This window comes from Anopheles merus, chromosome 2R (assembly GCF_017562075.2).
Source record: "Anopheles merus strain MAF chromosome 2R, AmerM5.1, whole genome shotgun sequence".
In the NCBI taxonomy this organism is placed as follows: Eukaryota; Metazoa; Arthropoda; class Insecta; order Diptera; family Culicidae; genus Anopheles; species Anopheles merus.
Window position 1 is genome coordinate 22,306,524 of NC_054082.1, and position 16,334 is coordinate 22,322,857.

Here is a 16,334-nt window from a genome sequence, read left to right on the forward strand (position 1 = left end):
GTGTTTAATTTCGTCCCCGGTCAGTGTCTCGGACCGACCGTCCGACCGTTTTGTCGTGTGGTATTGGCAGGGCGCACCAGCGCACCTTTTTGTTCTTCACCCGGAGGAGACGGGGCGAACCTAAATTGCTAATATGGTCGCAATAGCTCATACATCTAATGACAATGCCGATGGCAATTACAGGATTACATTCATCTAGGGCTTGGCGGGCGCCTGTGGACGATGAATGTTACGGCGGGGGTTGTGGGACAAGGCACCACACTGCTCGCGTAGAAAACCCCCGAAGGCGACATTCTCGGGTCGCAGCTTTTTGCTCTCGAGTCTCCAATACCTGGATCGCTTTGATTGCTGATGCAGTGCAACGATAATGGGACGCAGGCTCGCGCCACTCGGGCGGTGGACTGGCGCCCCGACAAACTGTCAGCACACCGGTGAGAGATCCGAGGGGGGAATGATTTAAATTATCTTTCCAAACACTGGCTGCAGGGGCGGAAGGGATTGTTATTGTTGTGGTTTTCATTTTCGTTTTTCTTTTTAAGATTGGAATTCATTCCAACCAACTAAAAGTACCTATATCAGCGCCTAGATATTGCGCTCCGAGCTGCTGGCAGATGGAACGAGATATTGGGCTCGTTCTCCAGACGCATCTTCCTACCCTATCTGGGAACAGATAATGGGAAGACAATAGTCCATTCAAAAGACACAAAGCGATGCGGCTCCGCTTCTTCTATTGGTTCACCTCCCTCGGGAAGCTTGTCGGAGGGAACGATTTCCGAGGGAATTCATTCCTCCCCAAGCAAGCGCCGAACTGCACAATCACCGTGCGGTAGCGATAATAACACTACACATCTACAATTGATATCTGGACACCGTTTTAGGTACATTTTGAGGGGCGTAATGACATGAAAACAAACTGTCACCTAGATAGATTAGCAGCAGCAGCAACAACACCAAAAAACTGTCCCAAAAATAACAACTTCGAGTAACGGCAGGCGAGCAAATGCATTACCTTAAAGAAGGCATCAGCCAACATCAAGCACACAAAAAAAAATCCATTCCCGGCCACAGACATCGCTCACCAGACACATAAAGTAATTTTCAATACACTTAATGTACACCACGCCCGCCACCATCATCCACGTTCTCGGAGTTGTCGTAATCGTGCAGGATGGCTGGATTTGATTTGAAAACAACATCCCACGGACCCGGGACACTGTTTGTTATTGTGCGTTCACGGGCGCAAAGGACACACTTGGGTACCATTTCCGATGCCCACGGTAACGGCCATTTGCGGGCACCTCCCTGTAACGGGAGGAGAAAGTTATGTCAAGCGAAGGACACACACTCGCAGCCACGCACAGAAACATAGAAACACAACTTGAAGGCCCTTGATTTGGTTCCGATTTTATGTTGGTTTTCCTTGGCGTTTTTTTTTTTTGCTGTTACCTTACTTTCGCTCACACCGTATCTTGCCCTTTTCCCGTTTTTTTTCTTCGTCGAGAGGTTTGTTTTGGCTTTTTTATTGTCTGCAAAATCCATTCCATTAACACCGTCACAGTTGAATTAATTGACGACTGGGACGACAACAAGACTCAACAAACGGAATGTCAGGATCCCAGGACGGTGTGTGTGTGCAAGAGCCAGGCTAAGGTAGCAACGAAAAATACACCATCCAGACAAGAATTATTTTTCCCCAAAGTGCCATTTTCTTACAGCAAAAAGATACACCCCTATAAACTGATTGTATTGTAGCAAGACCAAAAAAAAAAGAAGCTCCAGCACGGTTAGTGGTAGCGTGAGGGCTGCAAAGTCAAACCAAACCCAACAAGAAGACGACGAAGGACGTCGTAAGTTTAAAAATCACATCCCTCCCGTATTTCTCTCCAGGTCGGTGGCGAATTGGAAAAATGTTACCTTCAACCTTTTTTGTGCACTTTTTTTTGGGTAACAAATCCCTTTTTATAAAAAAAAGCAGACAAAGTTTAAAATAACCCGTAGCGCAGGACAAGACAAAATTGACACATGCACATGAAAAATGTTGTAAAGCACACGGGCTCGGTACTGCCACCAGCCGCAGCAGCAGCAGCATCAGTGGTACACGCGCGCTCGCGGACTCAACACACACACACACACACACACACCCGGGATGAGGAAAAATTCCGCTGCACTAGCCGCTCACTCCCTACCCCCTCCCCCCAAGGGTGCGATAAACTGCATCACATACACGCGCCCGGAAACAAATTCCCGTCCCGAACGGTTCTGACTTCGCGTAGGCTGTGCGAACAGTTCGATCACACGGTGTAAACAGCGCACAGCAATAGCAGCCCGGACGCCCGTTCGGACGGCCCACTGCACGCTGTCATCGCGAAAATCACGCGTGCACCACCCTCCACCCTTCCATCACCCCCCTTTGCGATCGCTCGTTTCGGTTGCTAAATTACAGAACGACAATTAATACAGCATGCAAATATGGATAACACTCGAACATGCTGTGCTGTGGGGTTTCGTTGTAGTCTTGTGTGTGTGTTTTCCTGCTCTTTTTTTCCTGCGCTTTGCTTTGCTCCTTGCGCTTCGCTCTTGGCAAGTTTTTCAACCCGCTCACGACGCATCGGTGCCCCCTACCCCCCCCCCCCTCCTTCTCCAAACGTATCGCTCTTCGTGTGCTTGTAGTTTTTAAATGATTACCCTTTCTGTGGCTAGGGTTTTTTGTTGCTGTTTTGTTGGTGTTGTTGTGGCCTTTCCTTATTACATCCTTCCCGATGGATGGTTTGTTAATTTTTCCCGATCTTTATGTTCCTACGGCCACCCGGTCTTGGTTGGTTGGTTGGTTGGTTGGTACGTTGCGATGCGCTTAACGTTGGTGCCCGTGCGAGCCGTTGACAACTCGCGGAATGCCTGCCCCCTTTACCACTTATCCCGCTCGTTTGACATTTATTTTTAGTCCCGTCCATATTCGATATGCACCGCCGAGAGTGTGTCCCGGGTTCGTTTGGAATATGTGCTTTTGCCACACACAAAACGTCGCATTAATGTCGCAATGGCTACGCGCGACACATATTGGCAATATAATGCGATCCTCGCGGGTACTCGCGTGAAAGGCAGTTTTTTTTTGTTCTCTCTTCTCAGTGTCAATATTAATTTAAAAGACTGCACACACACACTTCACTTCACTTCCTTCGTGCGGCTCACTTCTGCTGTCGAAGGACTAGTATGAGAGAGAGAGAAAAAAAACGCCTCCCCGATGCCATCAATGTCAACATGTCATCCGAATTAATTACAGAACTTTACACGGTACAGAAAATTATTACTACACTTCCAATCCGCGGCGGTGTTATGATGCAATTGCGAAAACACGCGATCGCGCGACGATCTTCGCTGCATCTTGCGATGTTCTACTTTTTCTTTTTTTATTATTTGTGTTACTTTGGTAACATGAGTTGCTATGTCCACGGGACATTCTGTTCCACTCTCTGGGACTGGTATATCACGTGTTGTAGCGACTTTTTTGGTTGAGCTGCAACCCTCGACAAATGCTCTGTAACAAGAAACTACGCCACAAAGGCGCTGTGCAAAGCAAAGTTACATTGAAATTGATTGTTATTTGTTTTTGCTGCGCAAGATAACTAAAACACACACACACAAAGCCAAAAAAACGCAGACGAAAAACGAAACGAAATCTTGAAACATTTTTATTCGACTCATCCCACTCCGGCTTAACCAGGTGCAATCTCATTTGAGCACAGTGAAAACGAAAAACTTCCCAAACTTCTTAATAAGGAAACAAATCCTCACAAATGTACCGCAGATACCGGTCGGTTTGTGTGTGTGTGTACGTACTCGAGGATGTTTTTTTTTCTTTACTAGAGAATGTCCTCCACCTGCGTTAGGGATGTAATGAACTTTTGCACAATTCCAAGAAACTTCGGACAGAGAGAAAATAGCTTCAGCTTAAGAGATCGTACCGCTGCTGCTGGTGCTGCAGCAGTAAGATTGAGAAGAAAATCCTTTCCCAAAATCCCACCGCGCTCTGCCAACTAAGCGCACACGGGTTTTGGCTGTAACTTGCACGCTCCCCTCGCGTCCTCAGCCAAGGAACTGAGAGCAGAAGGGACGACAAAACGAACCATTATCACATAGTTTATACGCCAACAAATTTTGGTCACTGCCGCCTTGCCAGCGCGGCCCAACTATCAGGCTAAAACACAGACACAAACACACAAACAAACAGACACAAGATAAAGGGTGTATAGTAGCTCTGCAAAACCCCACTATATATATACGGTGGAATATGCTGGGATGTGTAAATTCTTCAATCTAATATGCACGCTCCGACCGTCGCTCGTCGTGTCGTTCGGTGTTGGGATCCCAGGTGCGCCTAACGGCCTGACCGGGTCGGTAGGAGTGGTGGTGGCGGTTCAACCTCAATGTCGAAAGGATCGAGAACAATTTGCCACAAAGTTTAAGACACACACACCAAAAAAAAACGAATAGCGACACCCAGGACCCGGTTTCTTTCGCAAAGGTTGGGGTTTCTTTCTGCTATTTTTCCCCCCGTTGAGGCTATTTCTTTTACCGGTCCGTATCTCGACATCCAAAACGTGCATAATATTCCCCAGCAGAATGGTGTCCCGGGCTAGCGCAAACTGTGCTCGTAAAGGATTTTTCATTTCGAACCCAGAGCCGAACGAAACCATAGTCGTAACATGCACAAATGGATGGGTTTCGTGGGAGGAGGCAAGCAGCCCCAAAAATGGAACCCCTTGAAGTCTCTTCCCCTTCCCCCACCCCCCCCCCCCCCCCCCCACTGCAAAACGAAGCCTTCAGCCTAATCGGAAAGGCGTAACGCACGCACAATGTAGCAAAACCTGCCTGCGGCAATGAAATGGAATGGACGCCTCTATAATCCCCGGGTGCCTTAAAGCGTCACATTGCTTCAAACGCGTCTAAAGCTAGTTATTTCAAAACTTACCGCATTCCCAAATAACTCCCCCTGCTGCCCTGCCCCATTACTTTATCGTGCCAGCTATGACAAACACACAAACGGAAATCCATACAACTTGAAACACCTCATCGCTCGTTTGTTTTTTGGCCCGTGGCTCCAAAACGGAGGACCAAAGTGGACCCCAAGAAATATGCCTAAAAATGATTAATGCCCGAGACGCGCCGACCTGTGCCGCCGACTGGGCGAGCTTTATGGACATCGCACAGTTGTTCAAGTTTTGGACAAACTCGTCAAACGGACAACTGTTACCTAGGATGCCTCTATATCTCTTGCCCTATCTCAGCGAAGGTTTCAATCAAAGTCTTGGCATCCCTTCCCGCTCGTCAGTCTCGGAAAAGGGCAAAAAAAAACAAACTGGCGACCTTTCGCGCGGGGTTTGCCCGGCGATCGCCAGCGCCCCAGACTCCCGTCGGTCATTGGACACCCAGTGAGCTGTGGAGCTGCGGTTTGAAAAATTCCAAACCTTTTAATTTTGGTTTCTGCCTTTGGTCAGTCGAAACTGTTTGACTGACGACGGCTGACGAAGATAACGCGGCGAAGGATCCCACGCTGCAAGGTGCAAACTGCTGCGCGCTCGGATCATAATGAACGAATAAAAACAAACCGTAAATTTATACAGCTAAATAATGCCCCGTCCACAGCCAGAAACGTGCCACAAATAACCGTGCGGGAGAGAGAGAGAGTGAATAAAAACGCACACTACGCACCACAGTCGCGTTCACAGTCGAGCGTTTCATACTAGCGCGAAAGGTGATCAATTTTGGATAGCGCGGTTTTTTTGTTTTTTTGTTGCTTGTAGCAACAACTTGGATAGACAGCGGAGTTCTCCCTGCCATCCCGCAACCGTCCGTCAACCATTTCAACCGGACGAATGGTACGCGATCTTCGACGGATGATTTTGGAAGTTATTTATTTTTTCTTGTCCACACTGATAACTACGCACAAGATTGACTGCCAAAACGGATGGTCCCGTCCGCTGCTTCGGCTACCGGTTGTGGACGCAAACTTTGCGCTTGCGGACTCCCAGTCCCCCATACCGTCAACTTCCAACTTTCCGGCACGATTTCACGAGTGCGATTCGATGAAGTAAGTGTTAAAGTTTGTTTGTTTGCTCTGCCGGGGACGAAGACGCACACGACTGTATATTTTTTCCCAAAGTTTTCCACACGTTGATCACTGCTCGAGCTGGGCCCTATCTTGCAGTGCGTATCAGATCCCACCATCCCCCACCTGACTTATGGCCAGCGGTTGCTTTATCGGTGTTTCAACTTTTCCTAAAGCCAAAAGTGTCAAAGCTTGAGTAGTGAGCAGCCGGCCCGTCTGACTCGACCGGAAACTTTCCAATAAGTTTCTTCTGTTGGGGCACGGAGGGAGGCTGGCAGTACATCGTTTAAACACTGTGGACTAAGCATCTTGAGAGAAAGAAATTATCAGAGTTGGAAGTATCCTACTGCCACTGCTGGACATTCGTTTCCTCTTGTCCGGTGCAGAACCATATCCGCTACAACATCGGAGGGTTGGACCTTTTGGGCGATGCCGGGGCCTTCATCTTCTCGGCTTGTTTACCGCTTCAACTCATACCGGTTAGCTATCAGATTGATGTCGCTTGTGATTTCTGTCCACTCGTTTGTTCAAACGATCGTGGAATGATCGTCCGATTGTGTACACGCACATGTACAGAGCGCGTTACGGGACACAGGTTCAATCGTTGCATCTTTGCTGGAACTGATTCTTTCAAACGATTTGAAATTGAAAACCGTGCATCGGGCCAGTCTTTGCAAGCGTTGAATTTCAAACAGTTTCCCCTATTTAACAGTGATGGTCACATGCTTCTTCTTGGTAGTAGCAGTTTCGACTTCAAGCTTCAAAGTTTCTAATGGCTCCACAACATCACACACACACACACACACACACACACACCAGCTGCGCACATATGCCGCCGGTTTTGATCCTTCCGATCTCCAATATATCCTTCCGATATCGTATGGTCCCTGACCGTGCCTTACACTTCGGCAAAGGGGGTTTCAGTTTCACATCGAAAAGTTTCCATTTTGCTTCTTCCTGTTCTTCTCTCTATCTCTCTTTCTCTTAAACACTTCCCTTGATCCCCTCAGATCCTGGGGTCCGTTGTTTTTATGGTGGAGGGGAGGGAGGCAGGGAGAGTAGGGACTGCTCTATGTACAGAAATTAGCATTTGTGTGCCTTGGCCTGATTATATTCCTCAGTTTCGGCGCCCCAGCTGGCGGGCCTGCTCTTGTTTCGCGTGTGCGTCCATTTCCCGAGCCCCCGGTGTATGTGTATGTGTGTGTGTGTCTGTGTTGCATGTTATTAGTGCTGCTATTATTGCTATTCGATTCTTGGGCGTTAGTTTATTTCATCAGCACCGCGGTACACGAAGCGGCACACAACTCATTCCCCTATCGGTCACGAACGGATGTGGGGCGACCGGTGTGTGTGTGTACATATACACCGCATCCTCCCGTCGTCCTCGTTGGTTTGGGCCCGGTTTGTGCCTGTCCTCTTCTAATTTTGTGCCACAACATGGGGTAATTGTGTAGGAGGGGCGAAATGGAGGTGGGGAGAGAGGAGAGTGAGGATGTTGTTCGCAAACGCTTCTTGATGGAATCACCGACGGCCCACTACGACAACAACCACCGAACGGGACGACGGACGGCCGGGCCATTATTGGTTGGTTCGCTGCCTTTTTTGTTGCTGTTGTTTCCGTTGGTTAGCGCGTTTGGTTAGCTTTGCTGTTTTGTTTTATTTTGCCCCGTTGTTGAGTTCCCCATTTTACCATCGAAAACCACTCAAAATGGTGCCCCGGTCTGTGTGTGTGTGCATGTGGGTTTCACTAGGGTTATGCCGGTTTGAGGTGGCGTGTACGTTTGCCCAAAAGTTCCGTCTTTGGCGTTGGTCCGAAAAGCAATGAGTCGCCGCCATTCAGTAGAAATGGAAAACCTCATCCGCTCTTTTTCGTGGGAGTAGGGAAACGGAAGTACCGGGGGGCGGGGGAGGGGGTTTGTGTGGTGCTTCGTTTTCTTTTGCGTTTGGCTTCTTTTTATTGCTTTCGTTGTTTAGCTAAATTCTGAGCACGGAGCTAGGGGGGGTTAAGTGTGGGTGACACATTAGCGAATGAACGATGGAAACGCCGAAAAAGTAGTTCTGCAGCAGCACGGAAAAAGACGGAGGGGCCAACGTTTTATTCATTTTTTGTTTCGGCTGGGCTGGGAAAAAACAAAGGCCTCAATGTTTGGATTTTACCTAGCCGACGGATAAGACCTCACCCTTCATTCTTTCCAGCATGTGCACGTTCTGTGCTTACGGTTGACGGTTGCCTGCTGGCGCATAATAGTAATATCCCACACAGCATAATTTCAACCAGCAAACACACACACACAAAGCCGTAGTGTGTTTGCGAGCGTAAATAATATTCTAAAGACCGGGCAACTAACTTCCTCTTTTAAGGCAGCGAGAAACACGCCAAACTTCGCGGCGAACCCGCGTGTTGTCCGTGTGCAGAGGAAGCGACTTAATTCGCTTCTCGTTTCCGCTTCCATCAACATTTCAGCGGCTAATTTTTTGGCCGTCGGCTCAAGTTTCGACCCATACCTCCCCCCAGCTTTGGCTTAGTCTTAACCGTTCCCAGTGCCGCCAATACACCCGTACCGAGCTGATGCGCCAACTTTCCGGCAGCTCGACACATTCAACCCAGAGGAAACCGTGCGGCGAACATGACCGCAAAACGAGTGGAACCATATGGAGGGGAAGAACTTTTAGAAGTTCGCTTTTCCGACACAAAATTAGAAGAAACAATTTCACCTGAGAGTTCGCCCCTCATACACGCATCCATTATTATAATCTGTGCAAAAGTTCATCTTCCTTCGCACCCGGGACGAGCTGACACACCGAGCCGCGTGCGGGAAAGTGCGGGAAAAACTCGTCCCCCGCCCTCCTGTTCGCCGCCTGGTGTGAAAAGGAATTTGATTAAATTCTTCAACACATACGCGTATCGTGTCGTCTCCCGTCGGTGCCCTCATCCGTCTTGCGATTACTTTTTATTCTCTAGACAAGACGAACGAATTTTCCATAAAAATTACATCAATTTCTTTGGAGAATTTCCAACAGCACCGCGTACGTGTGCTTGTGTGTGCGTGTATGTGTGTGTGCACTCACCATATTCCATCCATCCGCACCGACCCTACCAGGGGTTTTTTTTTTTCCTTTATTCTTTCTGGTCGCGATGGGTAGTGAAAATTTGTTTTTCCGCAATGAAATTTGCTACACATGCTCTGTGTCGCTCACCGGGAAAGGTGGCAAAATGGGCGAGACTTGGGGGTGGGCAGGAGAAATAATTGTCCTGGGGGCACAAGTTTAACGAATTTCCATAACATATAACTCGACGACACGTCGGTGATGATATTGGTTCGGGAATTTCGAGAGGGGTTGCTTGTTTTTGCTGTCCTGTTTCTTGGTCGCACACCGTGGGCCGCATTCCTTCCCAATCACGCTAGCGGTTCGGCTGCTTCCCCGACCTATGGAGGCCAATTTTTTAGCATTAAAATGTTCTATCCAATTATTATATCGTCACCGTGGCCCAGATCCCGCGCGGGTATGGTACAGGTAGGACAAGGGCAGGGCGCGGCCGAGCGAGCGGAGCCATAAAACCGTTCCAAGTGGATGATTTTTGTGCCCCGAAAAATTGCCAATCTAAGCGATTAACTATATTCCTACCGACGGGGATGGGAACTGGAGTTGCGGCTGGATGGAAACTTCTTCAGTGCGGCAGGGTGGAAAAACGGCTTCGGCTTAAAAATAACGTAGGAAAACGACCTACACCCAGGCAGCTTGGGGAGGTTTTTATTTTTTCTTCTGATTTACAATCACAACATTACTCTCCGCGCTCGGGCCCTGGTTAAAGGTAAGGAATTGGAAAAGCTAAACCGAAACCGTGCACTAGCCGCACACGCAGCCGGGTACGGGAAAATGGCCACATTTCCGCCCTACCAGCTTTATAAGCGACGTTTGTTTTGCTTCTATTAATTTATCCAACCAGCGCGCGTCCCGTTAATGGCGAACGGAAGAGACGATCAAATATTCACACACACAAACAGACAAGCAAGGCCCCAGCAGAAGCGAAGGCAAAGTGTGTCCGTCACTCTGGCTGCTACATCACTCAACAAAAGAAAAAAAAATAAGACGACGGAAAAATGTTTCCATCGCTGGAAAACGCCGCCACACACCGGAGATCAAGCGCCTGGAAATGGATTTGTTTATTGCCAGCAAATTAAACAATAATGTTTGCCCATGATCGCCACCAACATTAGCGTTTCCTCAAAGAGTTACACACGACCATAAAGAAACGGGTGAAATCTTCGCCTCCTCTCTTTCTCTCTCCCGTTCCTTCCTCCTCTTTGCCATACACACACACGCTCTCAAATGAGATGAGATGGACACTTTGGGAAAATATTACTTAAAAACACACACACACAAGTGGCACGGCGTTTACCGCCGAAAAGAGCGTGACGCATGGTTCCGGTGGTCCGCTTCGTTCGCTGGAAACGCGCCGGGAGAAAAAGGCACATCCAGCATCGCACACACCCACATGATTGAGTTGTTTTTCGTTCGCTTTGTTGTTCAATGTGGAAAAGCAAAAGCAAAATCACAAGAAAACTTACACCCCCCCCCCCGCCGTTTTCCACCTTTTATTTTCTTTTGCTTTTTCGACACAAACTTCCCCAAAATTTCCCGGCTTTTACTTGACGTGGAAAAACGCTTTTAACACCGTGTGACCTCCGTGTGTTTATGTGTGTGTGTTTCTAATGCTCAAACCCCGAAAATTAGAATGGGTGAGGAAAGCAGGCCTTCGCTGCCTCTCTATTTTTAAAAACGAACCCATCGATGGCACTCCTCGACTGCCGGCGGTGCGATCATCGCGCGCCACCGGTGCCGCACGCCGTGAACGATCGCCAGCCTAGCCCTTGCCGTGGGGGGGATTTCGTGGCGTTTCGCGGAAATTGTCAAAAACGTCCGGCACCGATCACGCACCGAGGCATGGAAAAGACAGGGAGAAACCTCGTGCGCTCGTGGAAAATGTTACAAAACACACACACACACGGGTTTACGCTCTTTACCAGCGCAACGCAGCGCATTTGCTTGGTGTTATTGTTGCGCCCCGAGACACGATGGTACACAAATCTTTGATATTCGTGTTAAAAAATTGGTTGCCCGTTGTTCGATTTTGTATCGCCCCGAAACGACACATTTTCGGCTGAGCTGGGGCAGAGCAGCAGCAGCAGCAGTTCCACGAAAAGATCTTTAAACCGCCGCCACGGTACCCACGGCTTCCTGTGCCTTCTATTCCGCGCGCAACGCTGACCAGCGCGGACGGGAAAAGAACAAAAGCAGGGGAAAATTAAATCGCAGCAATAAACTTGCACACGGCAAGATGCAAGCAATAGGGGAGGAGAGCAACAAAGCAACACCAAGCACGAAAAGCCGAAGAGAAAACAGCCCCACCAAAGGGGAAAAGTTCCGCTATCGATGAAGAACGGAATGGCGGCTTCAAACAGTTTTCATTGGGGGTTCATTATTTTTTGGCGTTTATGCGTTTTTCCACCATCTCCGGTACAGTAGGGAGGGTAAGAGAGAGAGAGATATGGCGGTGTGTGTATGTTACATATTTTCCCGCGTTTTCGTTTGTTTTCGCTGATGCTCGTGTGTGTGTTTTCCTTTCCTTTTTTTGCTGTAAATCTCCACAGCACACAAACTCAAACGAATTGTGCTTTGTGTGACCAAAAATACACCAATCCGTAATGACTTTTGCGTTTCCGAAACGGTGCCGACTTTTCCTGTGATCTTGCGACCCATACGAAAGCAGAAGACCCCATACGATCGCCCGCGTGTGTGTCTGTATCGATCGATCAGACAAAACAGCCCTGCTGCAAACGGTTCTGCCGATCCTTTTTTATGTGTTCCAGCAGCGACAGCAACGAACGAAAGGTCCAATAAAAGTCACACAGTGTGCCCCGTCGTACTCCGTGCAGCACCAGATCACACAAGATATCTTTGAGATCTTCGGTTTCGCTGTATTTGCGTGTGTCTGTGCTTCAAACATGCATCGCGCACATTAAAGATAGTTTTGCAAAATCTTCAGTTTCACTTTTACTCCCATTACAAACTGTAGCAAAGTTTAATGGTTCCTTGCGGCCGCGCTTTAACGCTGGCCGAAAGAAAACACACACCCATTAGCACGGCACTTCACTGCGTGTGGAGCAGCAGAGGGAAACGAAGCAGAAAAAAAAGGGTCGATACATTCAAACAGGCGTGATAAATCGAACAATGAGTAATCGATTTTAACCAGATGTTTAGGAGAGAACTAACTCGACTCGAAGCTGGACTCCCCAAGGGTAGACTAAGTGGATCCGTCCGAGGGCGCTGAAGAGTGTGTGATGAGTCGGAAATAGCCATTGGATACAGATCAACAGAGCAGTAATGGGCTAAAGGGGGTTAGATCTTTGCTGTTTTGATCCTCTTCGGACGTTTAACGGCATGTGCAACTAATAATGCGGGGATTGTTTTATAATGCGGTTTCAACAGAATCGTTTTGAGCTAAAGGTACACACACAAAGCCAGAGAGCAGCGTGTGGGAGAGGATGCACTACACTAATTTCATCCCACACATTGTCCCGCACTGTCAACATTACACCCGAGGCGCTCTAATCACGCCTTCGGCATCCTTGGGCAAAGCGCGTTCGTACGTTAAAAACGCACATACTAAATCACTTTCAGGCCTGTGGCCGCCAAGGACGACGGTCGTCCAACATTCAAACGGCCCCGGTGCTCGACTAGAGTGCTAGTAACCCAGGCAGTACCCATATACGGTACAACCGATACCAATCGTGCCATACTCTAATGCGTCCGTGTTCTTTTTCTCCTTTCTCCCTCCACAGGTCGATGGTGTTCGAGGCGAGAATGGTCATCGCCATCCGATGCCCGAGTCGATCAGTCCCGGCGCGTCCTGTACTCTTCAGTCTTCCTCGGCAGCCCAGGTAAGTGGTCGTGCCCCGAGTGCCGATGACAATCATGATAGTGTCCTCCTGCGCTGGAGCCTGCAGGAGAGAGGGGGCACAGAAAACGTGATACACACCCGTTGCTATACATGTGCATATCTGTCACATAGCTCGGCAGACGATTGCGGCACGTACCGAACACCGTGCTGTGCACGTGTGCCCAACCGCTGCCTTCTCCTTTACCTTTTGTTCCCCCGTTCAAACTTTTCCATCGGAGTGCTCTGCATCGTCATACCATGGTATGGATGGTTCCGCACTGAACCCCCCCAACGTCCCCCGACAATTTTCCGCACAACCATTTAATGCTCTTCAGAACGCCGCACAACGCCGAGAACACCTTTACAATAGGGGCGCACGGGTACGAATGGCGCCGGAACAAACGCTAACCGGAACTCGGTTGTCGAAGTTGTTGCAGAAGTTTTCCCATCCCTCTCTCTGCACGGCAAACCCGGAAAAGGGGGCAGAAACGGTTCGGGCTTAGGCCGCTCCTTTGGCAGCAATCGGTCGGTAGCAGTCGGGGGGAGAAGGTACACTCGTCTGCATCCGTCATCTGCACGACGACGTCTGAAATTGACATGTTGCAGTGTGAGGGCGGTGGTTGAGAAATTACTCGCCGTACGGTGTTCACTCCCACTTCTGTTTTCTCCCCCCCCCCCCCCCCCGTCTTACACTATCGTTTTACTATCGTTTTCATTTTTACGCCCGATAATAGCCTCTCGAGATACACACCAACACAGGCCTGGCAGGCAGATAAACTTCCCACCAGTAAACGAAACGTCCTCCGGTTCACGAAATGCGCGCGGTTTTGCGCTGGCTTTTATTTGTGCTGGATGGGCAGTTTTTCCGTTTACTTCCTCCCCCCGTCTGCTTAACCCACGTGTGCAATTGTACCTAAACGGGAAATAGAATATCCCGAGCGACAAACGCACACACACACACACACACTTCAAGAATTGGCAAGCGGGTGATATGGCGTCAGCGGCCGTTACCCAACAACCGACTAAAAAGGGGTGCGCGCGCCCGTTCGGAAAACGGTTTTTAGGCCGCAGTCTTCACACTGGGAAGGATTCGTGGCACACGAAAAGAAGGGAGCGGAAGGTGTGATTACGACCAGCAGCAACAATGGGCTGAATGGAACCCACGAACCCCGTGTGACCGGCTGTGTACTTGCCAAAGTACACATGTAATGAAGTAGCCTGCAAAGGACGACTTCGCTCCGCTTCGCCCGACGCTAGGTCCTCGCCGTTGCCGGAAGACGATTTCGATCGCGGACACACACGCCCGCAACACAAACAAGTGATGTGGCGGGTGCGGCACCGAGTGTGTATCCGACGTCGTCGCCGCCGGCCAGCCAACCGTCAGATGTGCTGTGACTGACAGGATTTCAAAGTCAGGAAGCATTGTTTGGTGCGTTTTTTTCTTTCGTTTTTTTCGGGCAATTCGGAGGGTGAATTGTTCCGCATGCCAGTGTTGTGGCCGCCGGTGTTACGGTTCGGGGCACGTTGCTTTTCAAACAAAAAACAGCGGAGCAACAACCAAAAAAACGCTCGTCAAAAGGGTCCAGCAGCCAGCCGGGATACAAACGCGCACTCGTGCTGTAGTACTGATGTTGCAAGATGTTGTACGGTGATATAAATAAAATCATTACACGGATGATGGGTGAAATAATAATTCACTTGGCCAGGCTGATCGGGCATTCATCGGGCTCGGGGTACCGGAAGTCGGTACCGGTGTTACACATCATTTTCAATGTTTCGCAACATTTAATGCGTGAATGATGGGAAATCAGTTGCTCGTGTGTGTTTCGTTGTTCCTTTCCACCACATTTTGATCGCCTGGTTAGTTGGGTTGAAGAGAGCGGGGATTGGGAAAGAGTGCAGGCACCGGCAGTCCGTCCATTTTTTTTTTTTTGGTTTCACAGTTTAAAGAAAGACTTATTGGTTGTGCCGCACGGTCACTATCTAATCGCCATTATCTAATTTGGGCCCATTCAGCCCCAGAAAACACAGCGCGCGACTTGTCAACATTATCATAGACTCATAAATTGGAAGCGTCCCGGGGGGCGGGAAAAGAGAGGGTGGTTTCTTTTCGGGTTTTGTTTCGCTGCTTCACATTTCAGTTCGTTTCGTTCGCGTCCCCGAAATGAAACACTCATTTTGAATACGCGATCGATAGCGCAGGCTGCTAGGGGATCGCATCATCTCCTCGCCGCCCGTGGGGACACAGTCTCTCTCTTGCGGACGTGTCTGATGAACATTTCAAATGGGTAGCGATAATCAGATAAAGGAAGGCAAAGATTGAAGCATACAAAACCCTCGAAACAAGTTCAACCCGGTGGGGAAAAAAACAAGTGGACGCTGGAGGGCACGAGAGAGCAGGAACAATCTAAACTAAAAAAGGTACACTTAAAAGTAAAATAGAACAAAACAATCCCAACAGCAGAGCGCATAAGCACAAGCCGAGCACAGAAAGAGTGAAAACGTTCAATCCACCGACCGATATCCGCGGCAATAGAACCGCTGATGAGGCGAGCCGATTCATTGGTTATCGTTTATAGTATGCGCGCGCGGGTCCTGGAACGAAGCAGAAGAAGACGGACGGAGATGAACCCCCCCCCCCCAGCTTCTCCTGGGGAACTGGTTAAGATTAACCGGGACATTTATTCTCGGCTGTGTGGCCGTTCTCCGTCCAAAAAGACGCCTGCACAGCCGAGAAGATCGCGTTCCATCTCGACCGCGAGCCATCTCCATCTCCGCGTTTGTTTGATCCACTACAAGCAGCTAACCAATACGCTTTTCATGGAGTTATCTGGTTTGGAGTTTTTTTTTTGTGTTTTGTTTTCTTCTCCTTTGCTTCGGTTCCGATCTGGTCGCCCTTTACGTTCCTCTCTCTCTCTTTCGCTTCGTGTGGTGTTGTTTGGTGTTCTTTGGAGGTTCGTTCTTCTCCCAGCGAATCCCATTCTAAAGTGATCCTCCTTCTCTGCTAGCCCCACCTTGGGGTCTTCCCCCTCCGTGCACCGTGCGCCCTGGAAATGGAGATCAACTTTGATCCATCGCTTGATTTGAATACATATTTGTTTGAACACTTTCCCACATGCAGGACCGCCCGAATGGGGACGTTCTCAGCAAGACGGCAGGAGAACGCACGAAGAACCGGAGCCCATGCGTTCCGCAGGCATGCCTCTTTGGAGAAGACAACCCCTCTTCCGTCTCGGGCTCCCAAACCGGTGTGCATTCCATTGTGTGTGTGTGTGTGTGCCGTGT

The 16,334-nt window shown here is 49.2% G+C and overlaps 1 protein-coding gene across 7 annotated transcripts in view; it reads left to right on the plus strand.

The window, feature by feature from the left end:
* LOC121600951 (homeobox protein homothorax) overlaps positions 1-16,334 on the plus strand; it is a 192,328-nt gene that overhangs the window by 157,571 nt on the left and 18,423 nt on the right. For all 7 annotated transcript variants that reach the window (XM_041929764.1, XM_041929752.1, XM_041929742.1 and 4 more), the window contains exon 10: positions 12,952-13,050. In XM_041929764.1, coding sequence (XP_041785698.1) covers positions 12,952-13,050 — 99 coding nt within the window. The remainder of the gene's footprint in view (positions 1-12,951; positions 13,051-16,334) is intronic.